At 41.6% G+C, this 16,038-nt stretch overlaps 1 protein-coding gene across 1 annotated transcript in view; it reads right to left on the reverse strand.

Moving 5' to 3' along the window:
* Nucleotides 1-9,176: 9,176 nt before the first annotated feature.
* HAO1 (hydroxyacid oxidase 1) overlaps nucleotides 9,177-16,038 on the reverse strand; it is a 46,457-nt gene continuing 39,595 nt past the window's right edge. The window contains exons 6-8 of the mRNA XM_016212034.2: nucleotides 11,992-12,150; nucleotides 11,807-11,876; nucleotides 9,177-9,909 (exon numbers count right to left, since the gene is read on the reverse strand). Coding sequence (XP_016067520.2) covers nucleotides 9,839-9,909; nucleotides 11,807-11,876; nucleotides 11,992-12,150 — 300 coding nt within the window. The 3' untranslated portion in view covers nucleotides 9,177-9,838. The remainder of the gene's footprint in view (nucleotides 9,910-11,806; nucleotides 11,877-11,991; nucleotides 12,151-16,038) is intronic.

Consider the following 16,038-nt stretch of genomic DNA (forward strand, 5'->3'; position numbering starts at 1 on the left):
GGAGCTGCTCTTCCTGTAATCCAGGTTTCCAACAAATCAGCACTTCAGAGTTTGGAGGTTTTTAAATTTTCCAGGGCCTCTGGTTCAAATAAAAACTAGGTTCAAGGTGAGTTGCAAATGGAAGCAAGAGGCTGTGTGGTAGCAAAGGGTCAATCAGTGAATCAATCCCCAGTAGTTAATAAGCACAAATAAAAGACATTTTTATAGATACAAGATAAATAGTATCAATGGGTAATATTCTCTTTTTGAGTTTGCTAATTAGTGTATTGTATGCAAGGCCCAACACTGGATCTGTCCTTGTCTCTGGAGAAATGTTAGTAGTTAGCTGGGTAATTCTAGGACACAAGGACCACTTTTCAGATGTGTTACTTCAAATGCCATACTTGGAAGAATCTTCTTGGGAATGTTCTGTGTTTCTGAATTTTAAATAATTGCAAATCAATATATCCTATAATCACTGTTCTCTATTTTGGGGAGATTCAGTCAACTTACTCATACCTGACAGTGGAAACAATTGTTTAAACCACTAAACCATAAAGAAGAGCAGGGTCTCAGGTGTTCAAATAAAGACCAGATCCCAGCCTGGAACAGATACTTATGGCTGGACTCCTGTCTCCGTCTCCATCCTGGAGTCTAGCTCCGCCAGGGCTGGAAGCAAAGCCAGAGGCAAGTGTTCAACTGTCTTCTCCCTGGCTCCAGCCCTCTCCAGAATAAGACCTGGTGAACTGCTGCTGGAGGGAGTCAAAGGCAATGACCTTCAGTAGGAAAAAACCAGACGTTAACAGGAATGATGGATTGTCACACACACCCTGGAGACACTTGGGAGGCCAGATGAGTTAGAGCAGGCAGGAAAGCGTCTCCTCTGCCTCTCCTCCTTTCTCCATCCTGAGCATTCAGTCTCATCTGCAAGTAGCAGAGAGGAGAACTCCATGTTGACCCTTCTCTGTGAAATTCTCTTTTTCAAAACACATCAGATTACAATGTCAAAAAGACTTCCAATTAGATATTCATTATCCCTCCTTTATCAAGGAAGAAATTAACCTGATTCAACAGTGGCTTGTAGAATCTTGGTTACAGGTTGATTGCACATTTTGGAGTTAGGCACAAGCAAGGAAAGATTTTGTTTAATTTGTTTATTTTCTTTGTTCTTACAGGACTATTTACATATTAAAGACCACTTCCTGGGTTTTAGCCTTTTTTCATCCCTCCGCTTCTCCAGAAACACTGTATTTTCCCCACCAATACTTCATACTTTCAGTATACAGCTCAAATTTTTAACGGTGCAAGAGAACTTCTGACCAATTGAGGTGTATCACAAGTATAGTACATATTGTTCCATCACAGTGGCCCATGTAACTTATAATTCAAATTGAGAAACATTGGAAGTAAATGGGGCATTAACACTGGGAAAACAAGTATTAAACGGGGACTGTTGTGGGCAAACTGGAGCCTATGATCACCTTACACATGGAGTCTTCTAACTGATTCTCTCTTCAGTAAAAGATAAAACTTCACTTTTGTTCTCTGGATGGTGAGTTGCTTGCCTCTTAGGGGATTTAACGCCACTTTATCTGACTGCTGGACCAAATTATCACCAATATACCTCATTCATCCTGCACCCTCCTGAGGTTACTTGGGAAGATGTCCTCTACCTTTTGTCTCCTCCTTGGTGATTTTAATGATCTCTAAAGCGGAGCATGTAAACAACTGTGTGCACTGCCTGTGTGTAGGGCCAGTACTATCTCAAGAAAAACAGAAGATTAAAGATTGCTTAATTCCCTTGCTGGGTGGTCTGAGAGACAACTCGGTGGATACTGGATATCCAGCTGTTGGACCTCTGTACTGAAGTATGCTCAGCTCCCGATAGCAGGACCAAGATAATTAACAAGGTACAAAAGGACCTCAGACGACTTCTATGGGGTCAGTGTCCACGGATGTGAGAGAAGAGCACCCTGAGAGAATAGCAGCTTCAACACATTGGTTTTGGCTCAAGGCCTCCGTGGTGCCAGCTGATGTCTTCTGTGGTAAATTTCCTTTACTGTTTGGTGATCTCGAGGAGCCATTGTACCTCCCTGGTTTTGTCCAGTCCCTTCAATATTGTCGTGTGGAAGATAAAGCTGTACCACTTCAAAGTTCATAATTTCTTGAAGTACAAATCACCTGAAGTTTATAGATACTGCTCCTCCCTGAGGAGCAGTCTGACAGGGATTTGAACTAACAAGTTTTTTTAGGTTTTTTTGCCATTAAACTTTCGTTTATTTTGTTATTTAAACTTTATCAATTATCTCCAGCTCTGCTACCATTAGTTGACTGACCTTGGGTGAACTATAACCCTTCTGTGTCAGTTTCCTAAACTAAAGATGAAAGGGCTGGGTTTTAGCATTTCTCACACTGCATTCCACAGAATTTTCATTTTTTATTATATTAATTGTACACATACACAAAGTATATATGGAAAATACCTGGTTTAACAAAAGGAGTTAGATTTCTTTAATAAAAGACTTGACATCAGTTAATAAGCAGATGTGTCATTTCAAACCACAAGACTTGATTTTAAATGTATATGATTAATTTATGCACCTCAACAACAAAGCAATCAAGAAGTTAAATTTGCAAGAATGAACACACTAGCTTTGAAATAATATGTTAAACTTAACATCAAACGTTCTGTGGTCTTAAACTGACAGTTTGGTTTTGGGTCACTGATGTGTAGTCAAGCAAACAAAGTAAGACACTACCCACAGTGGGATCCCAGGCAATTCCCAGGCCAGCATTGAATTTCCCAGTTGCCAAGTGATGCTGTGCCCTTCAGGTATTACAAGATTAAGATCTAAGAACTCGTCCAGCCGGTCGTGGCTCAACTGTTGAGCATTGGCCTAGGATGCGGGAGATCTAGGTTCAATTCCTGGTCAGGGCACATGCCCGGGTTGCAGGCTCCATCCCCAGTTGGGGGCGTGCAGGAGGCAGCCGATCAATGACTCTCTCATCATTGGTGTTTCTATCTCTCTCTCTCCCTCTCCCTTCCTCTTTCTGAAACCAATAAAGACATATTTTTTTTAAAACTCAAAGGACTCATATGTTTCCTATGTTCCTTTTTATATAAATATATGACCAAAAAACATTAATTTGTAAAGAGGCCCACAAATTTAGCGGGCGCACACACACACACACACACATGAGACTACTTAAATTAAAATTAACTAGTTAAATAAAATGAAGCACTCACATTAGGCACATTTCAAGTGCCCAATAGCCACACAGAGCTATTGGCTACGATATTGGACACCAAAGATATAACACATTGTCATTGCCACAAAAGATTCATGGGGCAGCATTGGTCTAAGAATAGAAATCTTTAAATGTTTGTTTTAATAGAAAAAATGTCCAAAATTTTATAATAACCACTGATATTACTATTGTTATAACAGTGCTAGTAAGGTTAACAAAGAAAATTGAGGGCAATGTTGTAAAAAATAAATGTTAATGATTGATATGAAAGTTGGAGGGGGGTTCATATTTAAATTAAAAATAAAACACAACATGGTAGGTATAGTTTTGTTTTAAAATTGTGAATCACATGATATTTAGCATTTCTTCAGCTGAGGGTATTGAAATTCAAAGATAAAGAAATAATTTTTAGATATCACTGTGGAGTGGGGTTCAGCTAACAGCAGGAGAGGAAAGCAGGCAGGTGTCAATTTCTCCACATCAAATTCAATGCCAGATGGCAATCCAAAAAGTCTGCAAAATCATGACCCCAAAAATATCATACTCATCAAAACTATCATTCAAATACAAAAGCATCAGGCAGATTTTTCAACATGCACAAACTCAAGAAATACAGTTATTTGTGAAAAAACAATTTATCAATGAAATCCAGGGAACCAGGAGGAAATTAAAGTTTTCCAGGGGATGGAGAAGCTATGAAGGTTATAGTAAGTTCTGAGCCCATTTCAATGGAAACTAATATTAAATAATTTTAGAAATTATTGTTCCAGAAGAGGATGTTTTATACTTTGATTGTATAAAAATTATAATATAAACAAAACTGGGACAGAAGGGGAGGAAAGAGGAAGGAAGAGTAGGTTTAAGAGGCTTATTTCTTTATTTTTTATAACAATGCGTGAACTGATACTGTGTAAAATTGAAACATAATATGCCAGAAACAAAAAATTACTCTAACTTCTTAAGTTTCAATTAATTTTTTTAAAAAACAATGTGCAGGTACTTCTAAGCTATACTATTTCTTTTTGAAAGAAGCATTTACCTTAATTTTAAGAATTTCTTCAATTTTACTTTCTCTTCTACTAAGTTAAAGTAAAACTAAAACGCATATTTTACTTAAATGTGACATTTACTTCAGTAAAGCCATTTCAATCTATACAGCTGCTTTTTATTACACTTATATAGCAATATCTGAAGTGGTATTTGCCTAATACAAATAACAATGATCTCTATGTAGTAAAATCTGTGGTTGTTTTTGATTTTATTCTGTGACCTGCTTGAAATTTTTAACCAGTTTTATTAAAAAGTTATTCTTTTCTAAATAAGTACTGTAAAATCAGAATACATAGGGGAAGTTGTTGCACTCTCTCTCCTGGTAATAATTCTTACTAATAAGTCTTTAAATGTTTAATTATAATTCACAATACACTCTCACATCTTTCCCTGTGCTGTGCCCTCATTTCACAGCTGAGAATCTGAGGGTCAGAAGGGGAAATAATGGTCCACCCAGCTAGTCACTCGGATCTTCAGGAGCCTAACCCAGTGCTTTCAGGGGGGCTGGCCTTCACCTCCATTTGGTGAGGTTAGTGATGAAGGACAGATGATAGATGACTCGATCAATACGAAGATCCCACCGTTAGAAACACCCTGAGGAGTTTGACCATAAAAGGGGGGTGAGGGGATCAGCTTTAAAGGTGGATGATCTAAGCAGAAAACACAGGCAGGAAATCAAGCCAGACTCTCTCCCCCAGTGATGCTGAATCAGAGGAACGCACAAAGCCAAATTTATTGCTCGCTTGAAGTCCAGCCTTTGTTTTGGCACCATTCAGGGTAACACAACTCTTCGTTTTCAGAAGATGCTGGAAAACGTTCAGCTCTGAACCTATGTTCATTATCTAAAATCATATTCAGAAAAATTTCAGTAGAGAAACGGAAAACAGAATAAAAGGAAGCATTCTTCATTTCTCCATCCAGCTCGGGGCAACCACATCAGGGAGGAAAGAAGATAACTGTTGCTCAAGTTAGATTTGGGTAAGAACAGGAAATTGCATCTTTTAAAACAGATAAGAGTTTCCACCCATAAGGGTATCATAATAGCCTTTATCATTTGGGTTAACATTTATATTACCTAAAATAAACTCTCGCCCCGGTGTTGCTCTATAATTGGCATGGGACAGAGTACACATGGAAGCAAATGGAAGGTCAGAAAGCATCTTCTATCTTTACGTTACAAGAAACCTTCAGACTTTCCTAAACAGACAAACTTGGGTTTGTTGCTATGCGACTGACATGCAATACAGCCAATCAGACCGTAGATAAATTGCAAATTTGACAGTGAAAAGTCTCTTCTCCTTATTTGAGAACAAGCCACGACTTCCTTTCATGTCATACTAACCACCACAGCCCTCTAAGGCTATTTGACAAACACCAATGTTTTGGCAAGATAAACAGATGCATGAAGGACACAGAATGAGAGACGCGGCCTGCAAACGCCACGCTAAGCAGCAGCACTGCCGTTCAAGTCATTCCTACAGGCCCAGGAACCTGGGCTCCCCAAACCTGGAGGAAGTTTATTTCACCCCCACATTCTTCCAGGTAGCAGGATATAAGCAAACTTAAACAAAAGACATTCCGGGAAATTCTGTTGGCAGGCACCCATCCCTGCTACATGGCTCGGGCCTGCTTCTACGTAAGCGCAGAAGAGGGAGTTTAGCCTTGAGAGAAACATCTGTGAGCACAAGATGTTACAGGCACAGGGAACTTGGGGCTCATGGGCCGGACATGGGCAACAGCCATGTTTAACGTGACCTGCTCAGTGTTCAAAATGCTGTTCTCCAACATTTAAAATCTTTACTTAACAACATAGACGTCTATTAGGTTTTTTGAAATTAACATAACGTGAATTGCATTTTCACAAAAATTAGTTGGAACTGGCTTCTAGTAGAAAACCTGAAAACAATCCAAATATATAACAAGAGGAGAGTGGACAAACTGTGGTATATTCACAGAGAGAATTACTAGAGATCGACAAACAGAACCAACTACTGATATACTCAAAAACATGAACGGAGCTCACATACATTGTGCAAAAGAAGCCAAAACCAAAAATATATACTATAGGCTACCCTATATAGCCTCCCCTAATAAGTGGCCACGGAAGTTAGCCTGAGTTTACTGCCGGTAGAGGGGTGACTTCTGGGGATGATGGGAATGCTCTAGGTCTTGATCTGGGTGGCGGTGGTTACGTGGGTGCATATGTAAAGTGTGTCCACCTAGGCGCTTAGGGTTGAGCGCTTTGCACACCTCGCTGTAAGCAGTGTATACCTCAGTAAGAAATAAAATTCAACAAAAAGCACGATTTAGCTAAAGAGAGGTTGGCCTCTGTAGGTCGGGCATGTCTCACACCTAGCCAGCTCATTATGCGATCTGCTTAGCAAATTTACCTTTTTAAAAAAATTTTATTGAATTTGTTGCAGTGACATTGGTTAATAAAATTATATGTTACATGCATACATTTCTACAATACCTCATCTTTATAATGTAATGTGTTCAGTACCCAAAGTCAAGACCCCTTCCAACACTATTTATTCCCCCCTTACCCTCTTCTACCTGCCCCCACCCCCCTTTCCCTCTGGTAGTCACCATATTGTTGTCTGTGTCTATAAGGGTTTGTCTGTTTTTTTATTAATCCCCTCACCTTTTTCACCCAGTCCCCCAACACCCCTACCCTCTGTCAACTGTGAATCTGTTCTCTGTGTCTATGGGTCTGTTTCGATTTTGTTAGTTCATTTTGTTCCTTAGATTCCACATATGAGTGAAATCATATGGTACTTGTCTTTTCTGATTGGCCTACTTCACTTAGCGTAATACTTTCCAGGTCCATCCACGCTGTCGCAAAAGATTTCCTTCATTTTTACAATCGAGTTGTATTCCACTGTGTTAATGGACCACAGCTTTTGACACTTTCAGGGACCTTCTCTAGAGTTCAGTACTAGCCAGTCTGGCCCGATGCTCCTTGCTCTAGACTAGACCAGTGGTTCTCCAAGTGTGATGCCCAGACAAGCGGTATCAGCCTCACCTGGGACCACGCTAGAAATGCAGACACCCAGGCCCCACTCCACACCTGCTCAGTCATAATCTATGGGAAGGGGCCCAACAATCTGCTTTAACAAGCCCCCCGGTGACTACGATGCATCTACAGACTGAGAAACACTGCTCTAGAGCAACACACTTGTTGAACAACATACAAGAAAAGCACACTTGGCCTGTCCCACATTCTCCAGGCCCTACTACCCTGCCCCCAACATATTTCAGGGACCTCAAAAGCAGAAAAGTCGATTGGCTCCCTCAAAGCACTATCAACTTCAGGTAACAAAATCCCCAGAAATGATGGGCAACTAACACACCCATTCCTGTCTTAGCTATCAGGTAGCTTTGAATTTACTAGGGTTACAACTGGGTGGGAAACACTCTCCAAAGAAAATGAAAGCAGTCTCACATACTTTTTACTGTGGAAACAATGCAGATCATAAAGCATTCGGTTCTACCGCAACTCTGAAGGAAAAATGGAAATCTACACTCAAGGAGGGAGCATGGCTCTGAGGGTCATAGAAGCATCTAGAAATTCACAAATTAAGACCAGTAACCCCCATTGTCATGTAACTTGCATAAAATTTACTTAAAACACCGTACATGGATCTCCATTTGGGGTTGGAAGTCGTCACCATCCAACCACATGCTACAGTGTAACCAGAGTGGGCGTTCTTTGCCAACAGAAATGTCATTTCTGAATGAGTCGGGGGAAATCAGAGATGCTTATTACATGCCTATAAACTGATTAATATTAATTCAAAAAGCATAAAACAGTTACATGATATGACAGTAATATTCCTTCTTTGTATTTGTACAAAACGTGAAGAGGTAACCTATTTCTCTTTAGAAGATTAAACAATTTCTCCTTTATCAGATTGAAATATAATTTCAGAACAAAAGATCAATGTTTGTGTCCATCATAGTATTTACGGAATCCCTAGCATTTAAAGAGAGAGAGAGAGAGGATGGGGGGAGAGAGAGAGATCCTTAATAATAAAACAATAACATAAATATAACAATCTTATTTTAAGCAGTGCTTTTCTCATTTGTTTCACCCAATACTTCACGGCGGGTAAACCAGGGAGATGGTAAAAAATCAGTTTCAGAATTACACTGGCTACCAAGTTCACCTACAATCCATCATTTGACCGGTTTGGGAATAAATCTGAAAGTCACGTGAGCAGAGCTCCATGGGCACACAACCAGTGAAGTTGCACAGGACTCCACCCTCAGAAGGGGGCCCTGTGCTTGGGGTTAATGTTCTCTGGTTGTTGGCTTGGAAGGCTTAATAATTTCATCTTTGAGTTCATGTTTTGTAAGGAAAGGCCAAAGGGATGAGCTGGGCGCTTGGAGTTTGGACTCACACATTGTCTCACCATCTCCCTACCTCCCCTGAAGAGTCCTTGGCTAATGGCTCACTCACCCACCCAGTGACAAGGCCACCCTCCACCCCAAGGGTCCTGGACCTTGACACAGAAGAGTTGGGGCTGGTCACAGGACGGTGTCCCAGCACCTGTGAGGGTCTGCGCTTACCCTGTGAGTATCCCCGTGCCCAAGGAAACGTGACATTAAGTAGCAAATAAAAGACACCATGTGGGTTGAGAGAAAAACTGTGGAAGAAAGAAAAAAGTTTTACTCCTACTTTTTGAACAAGGGGCTGACATTTTCACTGGGCATGATCCTCACAGATAACGTAGCTGGCTCTGCACACGGCTGCGAATGGAAAATAGCAAAAGAATTCAGAAGAGGAACTAGATGGTGTGAGAAGTAATGGGGCATGGGGAGGGGACCGGGGCGCTAACTAGCGTTCAGGAATCAACATGGTTGAACTCCACATTGTTACAAATGGACCAGATATATTCTTTTCAAAATAATGCTTTATTTCTTTCTGATTAAAAAGCAATATATATCACAAAGTATTCAAACATATCCAGACACTAAAGATGTGAATGGGAATCTACATTCAGAGAAGTAACAAAGCTCAGGGTATTAAAAATCACAAATTACCCCCGACTCATCCCAATTCTATCAAGCACTACCTTCTGGGTGCTGTGAACCCAAGTCTCCCATTTTGCCAGGCACGTGGAACCTTTTGAGCCTGAGCTTACGATTTATGAACACAGCTTTGAGGATATCTAAACGCAAGGCAGGTTAACAAACAGTGGGATCCTTATCTTCGCACCTCAGCATTAGCCACCTTCGATTTTACCAAAGGATACCTTTTGTTTTTCAGCACTTGAGCCTGCCAAGGGATGACGTTGTCTAAACACATTTTCAATGTTTTCTTTTTAACAGTTAATATATTTCCAGGATGCAAGTCCATTTCTTTCTAAAAGGTTCCTAGGCACCCATTGAAAAGTCAGAAGCAATGAACTAAAAGGAATCGCTATTTTGTTGGATAACGACACCCTTTGTATGGAAGGGGGGGATTACAGGCTGTGGTCACCCTCTGCACAGTGTCTCTTTGTCAAGTAATAAGCGCTGAAAAAAAATAATACAGATGGGAAAATATTGTGCACTGTCAGATCTTGGAAAGGGCCAAAGGATTTTTCCTCACCAATGTCTTGTCGATGACTTTCACATTCTGGCACCCTGAAAAAAAATAATGCATACATTTAATATGAAATGAATGCAGTAATAATCAGGCAGGTAATCGTTTTCCCAAGGAATGTAAAACTTGACAAATGTAAGGTTTATGATTCGAGGTAGCCTTGCCAAATCTTATGTGGCATGAGACCATTTTTATTACCTAAACAGTCCTTAACACAAAATGACTGGCACATATTTTTATTAACACAAAGAGTATATTCTTTCTGCCACATTTAATAAGGAGTCGGTGGCTGAAAGCTCTCTTTTAGGATATGTCTGTAGCAAATTAAAACGCATGGTGAGGATTCGCAGAACGGCATTCTTCTCAGAGGCGCTGTGTCCACACAGGCCCAGCACAGTTGTGAGTCGACAGCTGATCTGGGGGAGTCTATGCATGGGGCCAACCTGAGTGATATGGGTCACAGAAAAGGAAACCTTCATTACCTTCACAAGTGAGGGAGTGGATAGTTAACTCAAGGTCATTCTTTGTATCGAGAGGTCCATCTGAGTCAAATTCAAAAGTTACTAGTAATAAGGTGCTTATTTATTGGTTCATTCATTCTGCAAATATGGCTTGTGTGCCAGGCACTGCTCTAGACACTAGGAACAGTGCAGTGAAGACAACGGACAAGATCACTGCCTTGTGCTTCTTACGTTCTAGAGAGGAAAGAGATCATACATACTGCCTATAATTTAAAAAATAAATCACATGATAGGTGATCTATAGAAGGTGATAAGTGCTATGAAAATAAAAACATGAAATAACAATAGGGAAAGAAAACTGGAAGTTGAGTAGGTGAGTAGAGAATAAGTTGCCATCTAAACGGGGTGGTCAGGAGGAAACCCTTTGAGAAAGTATAAGTGTGACTTGGAGAATGTGAGGGGGTTAGTTATATAGATACCTGGGGGAAGGGCCCTAAGGCTGAAACATGCCTGGCATTGCCAAGGAACAGCCGGGAGATAAATGTACCCTGGGCAGAACAAGCAACGGTGACAGGAGCAGGAGCTGAGGTCAGAGAGGTGACAGAGGTCAAACCACACAGGGCCTTGTGTTCTATGTCAGCTCTGGCATTTACTCTGAATAAACCCAGAGCCGGTTGAGCATCCTGATCGGAAGAGAGTGACATGATCTGAAATAATGTGTAAAAGATCACGCTGACTACGGCGATCAGGATGGGCTAGGGGGAGGAGGTAGGCAAGGACAGACAGACAGACCTATAATTCCTACAGGAAGGGAGGGGAAGGGAAGGGTACAGAGAGATTATCGCAATATCCAAGGCGAAGAGAGATGACGATGGCACTGGGCCAGAGCGATGGCAGTGGAGGTGGCCGCTGAGGTCAGGTTCTGATTCCATCTGCAGACGGAGCTTCCGCGGATGTAAGGGTGCGAGGAAAAAGAGAAGTCAGGAATGGCTCAGGATTTTTGATCGGAGCGCCTGAAACGATGGTGCTGACCTGAACTGAGAATAGAGAGTCTGCAGGGGAAGCAAGTTTTAATAAGAAAAGTTGGCAGCTTTGTTTTGAACAGGAAGAGTCTGAGATGCCACTTAGACAAGCAGGGGTGTTGGCTAACCAGATAGATTTACTGTTCATGTGTTATGAGGTGAGGAAGAGTGTGATACAGCATCCACCCTTCAGGTCCTCAGCACTGCCGAAATATCCTCACAAGGCTTTCAAAGATAGAGGCTGACTGGGTGTTACAGACGATGCACTGGGTAGAGTTCCTCAGTTCAGAGGGTGCCCTGCACTGGAGCTGTAAATGTGGAGCCAACTTAAAGTTAATTACATCCCCAAATCATTCCATCTTCTTCCTCCTCAAATTCACTTCTCCCCACCAAGCAGCCTGGCTTAATGACCACTGGAAGAAAAGAAAGCTGTAAATTGCAAAGACAAGTCTTACCACTCAGGGCCATGGCCAACCGGAATTCTTCCTTTAGTATCTCAAGGACATCTTGAACACCTTTCTCTCCCTAAGCAAGTAAAAGATACAGATCTTTTGGGTAAGTCATTCCATCCTGTTCCATGTATTTATTTCATTGTTGAGTTATCCTGTTTTATATATTTATTTACTTGCCCTCCAATTACCTGGGAAGCCAAGCCCCAAATGATGGGTCTCCCCACAAACACAGCCCTGGCGCCCAGGGCCAAGGCTTTCAGAACATCCGTGCCTTTCCGAACACCCCCATCCAGGAAGACTTCCACCTTCCCTTCCACGGCCTCCACGATTTCTGGAAGAGCGTCAATCTGTGGAAAGAAGAGGTCAATAACATGATGACATTTTGCGTGATGAATTGTTGCCCCACTCAACCTCCAGAGGCCACTGACCATCTGACTAGGGCTCAGAGTAAAAGAAGGTAAGTAGATTTGGAATCAACAAACAAACAAAACACACACACTCAGTGCATTTGCCCAGTCCTTGACATTGGCCTTGGCCTTGCAGCCTACTTTGGCCAATAACATGTGAGCAGAGGTGGCAGAGTTTCACTCCTGGGCTTAGGCCTTAAACAACCTCATGTTTCTCCATTTTCTCTTGCACCTGTGCCATCTGCCATGACAGGAGCATCCCCTGGGCAATGCTTCCCCTTTAGCTAGGCCCCAGGATAAATATTCAGGAAGCAGAGCCAGCCCAGCCGGGCCTGAAACTGGGCGCATAGCCATCTAACCAGTACCAAGCCCATATCAGCAGACCTCCAGTTCACACAGAGTTTCATGGGAATAAATTACTGCTGATTTAATTCACTGAGTTTGGAACCTTGTTTTACAGCATTATGTGGCAATAGTGACTATAGTTGGCTAATAGCCAAAATAGTTAAAGCTAATAGCTGATACGGTCAGCTACTTTGATGTAAATCTTTGCACTTGGGAATGGAAGCAATTCCCAAGGTGACCTATAGGTTAAAATCTATAGAAATTACTCACATTCATACCAATATATTTAAATCTAGAATTAAATCCAATCCCTATATAAAACGCATGCTGAAAAAGCTACCATACATTCAAGTGCAGTTTTTCTCAAAATAATTGTGCTGAAATCACTCAAAGGTTTTTCCCACTTTGCCCCTAAAATTTTAGAGGCTAAACTTAAAAAGAGTTTTATGTAAAAGGCTGAAGACCAAACCCAGCAACAGATTTGGAGGAAGTGAAGGCAACACTTGGCGTGCGGCCCCTGAATGTTGGCAAGTGGTCTGATTTTCCCCTTTCCCTTTGGGCTTTTCTGCCTTGCCAAGCATGCTTTGGGCCCATTTACATGCACCCCTTTACCTATACATAGGCCTCCTTTTACAGCCCAGCAAGTTACATCAACATACAAATGCTACAATTTCCAAGGGATGATGCAAGCTATAATTAAGCATATTTCCCCATCTGAAACCAGAACCAAAGAAAAATATCGGGTAGCGTGAGTTCAATACACATTTTCAAAGTCACGCAAACCAAGTCCCTTTAGGTTATTTCCAATGCCCAACCTGGCCTGAAAGGAAACTGTTAAGGATACTTTCAATGTGAATCCTGGGTTATAAGAGGAACCCAGGTTGGTGTTTCATGTGTCTGTGGACAGAGATGTTCTATCCGTGGCTGAGGATTTCTATCCCATCTCCTTTTTTTCCCTTTACTGCAGTTTTACTGGGTATGTATTTCAGAGGGTAATTCTGATCAGAGGAGATTAAATAAATAAATGTAGTAAAAAAATCCACTATGTTATGACTCTGTTATGTTTCCTTCTTATCAGCTTGCTGCCCATTTAAGGGATGATTCATTTCAGCTTTTTTTGCCTTAGTGGTTCTTTAGACAACTAGCTGTGGGCTTAACTCCAGTGGGGTTCATATACAGAAAGGTAAGACACCAATAATGACTATTGGTCATTCATCCATCCATTCATCGACGAATCAAACTCTTTATGGAGGACCTGGTATATTCAAGTCACTATGCCAGGTCGTTTAAAGGACCCAGAAAGAAAATCTCAGAGGTGCAAGAAGAATCCCACATGAATCCAACTGACAGTCTCCTCTTTCCCGTCCCTGCCCAAGCCACACTCTTCCAGGATGCCCCCGAGGGAGCTCTCACCTCTCTACCTTCCTATCGCACCCATCGTGATAGTCCTAATTTCTCACACTTTAGGCACGGAAACTTTTGAAAGTCTCAACCCAAAGCAGTTGAACATGAACAAAAGCAGATAAAACCAGAGTTGCTTTAGTGAAAAGTGAAGGAGACAGCACCCAGGCCGCTGCCCATAAATCCTTCCCGGACTCTCTGCGTTACCCATCACACTTCACCAGGCACCCCTGGGGAGTTTCTACTAAGCCCACTTAGAAAATCATTGGCCCACATACTCAGGCCCTGATTGTTTTTGATCGCAAAAATGGCTGCGAGTATTTCCTTCCCTGTCTTCATTTCCTTGCAATGTGGCCTTTCAGCTCCTCCCATCACAGGGGGGAAATGTGACCTATTTCCTCCCTCCTTGAATCTGAACCGGCTGCTCTGACCAACAGAGTGTGAGAGAAGCAACAATGTGTCTGTTCTAAGCCTAGATCCCAAGAGGCCTTGCGTGCTTGCACTTACTCTCTAGGAAATCTGCCACCTCATGAGAAGCAGCCCAGCTGATGTGCTAGATGGAGACAATGCAGAGCTGTCCCTGCTGAGGGCAGCCTCCGCCAGCCCGTCTAGAAGACCCAGCATGTGACCACAGATGCATATGAGTGAGCCCAGCCAAGACCAGAAAAGCCTCCCAGCCCATCTCAGCCCAAACTGCCAACTCACAAAATTGTGACATAAGTAAATGGCTACTGAATTTTGGCCAGTAAGTTTCAGAGTGGTTTGTTACACGGCAAAAGCTAACTAATACATTGTTTCTCAAAGATAGGATTGCATGGATCTCCTTTAAAAGGAAAAATAAAATCTTTAGATCTCATAGAAGATGCCTAAGGACCCAATTTTGGAAACACTTACTAACCCAAATACTTATTTTATGAAACTGTTCTGCAGTTAAGAATTTTCACTGGAAAAGAATGGCATGTTTTTAAACTTAAATTAGTTTGGGTCCAGTTAGCAACAAAAATGAATATATATATATATTCTGCTATGGTTCAACAGCTCCAGAGAACCTGTCTTTAGACCCCAATTCGAGATGCTCAGTACTACGGATTTTGGAAATCTATTTGATTCTGTCATATTGTTCTCTAATTACTTAAAAATCAATCTTGGTTACATTATTACCTTGAGGGTAAGGACCTTCACATGAGCTTAATTTTTAACTTCTTTTGGGTAGAGCAGAGGTCTGGCAGGGGTTCTCAGTAGTGTGGTATTAAGACAAACTGAAGTAAGATTCCTAGTGATAAGAATTTCCCCATCCAAGGGAACTCTGCGATTTATAGAAATGTAGAAATCATCTAGTCCAGCCGCTTTGCTCTTGCAATCAACACAGTACTATAAAGAAGCAAGCGCAGGCTGAAAAGTTAAAGCAACTTGCTCACCTGGATCTTACCCCTGAGAAGAGGCAAGACAAGAACTTGAACTTACGACTCTGGGCTCCCACTTCAGTGCTCCTCCCATGACATCACTCTGCTTCTTTGGCTCTCACTTATGATGTCACAGAATCTGCAGGAGAGCCAGTCCTTCTGTGTATCTACTGAAAAGTTTTACACCACAGCCTCCTGCAACCCTTTTGCCACTTACTTCAAAACCCACACACCAAGGAAAAAACATCTTCATGTAAAACAAACCCTTTCTCATATTTCTCTCACCATGATGGGCCTTAAATTTGCTCTAAAATATGAGGCAAAACTCAAGCACGCATCTCCTCTCTTGCACACAGCATGCAAAGGGGAGGGTCATTGTTTTTCTTAAAAGTCTCGGAGACCACAGCTCAAAAAGCCCTTTTAGATAAGTTTCCATATCCCCTCAGCCAAAGTGAAATAAACCACACCATTTAGATATTTTTTCCTTAAAATCTAGTTAGATTTGATTTCAGTAGATTTAGATTTTTATTTTTAGAAAGCAAACTTAATTTGGCCCGCACACTAAGTCTATGTCTTCACACATAAGAGAGGCATAAATCTGCAAAAAAGCCAGGAGCTGTGACCAACTTTCCCTCCCTGCCCAGAGGAGGTGCTTCACTCTCCACCTCTATTTACCTGC

This window comes from Miniopterus natalensis, chromosome 7, assembly GCF_054644295.1.
Source record: "Miniopterus natalensis isolate mMinNat1 chromosome 7, mMinNat1.hap1, whole genome shotgun sequence".
NCBI lineage: Eukaryota > Metazoa > Chordata > Mammalia > Chiroptera > Miniopteridae > Miniopterus > Miniopterus natalensis.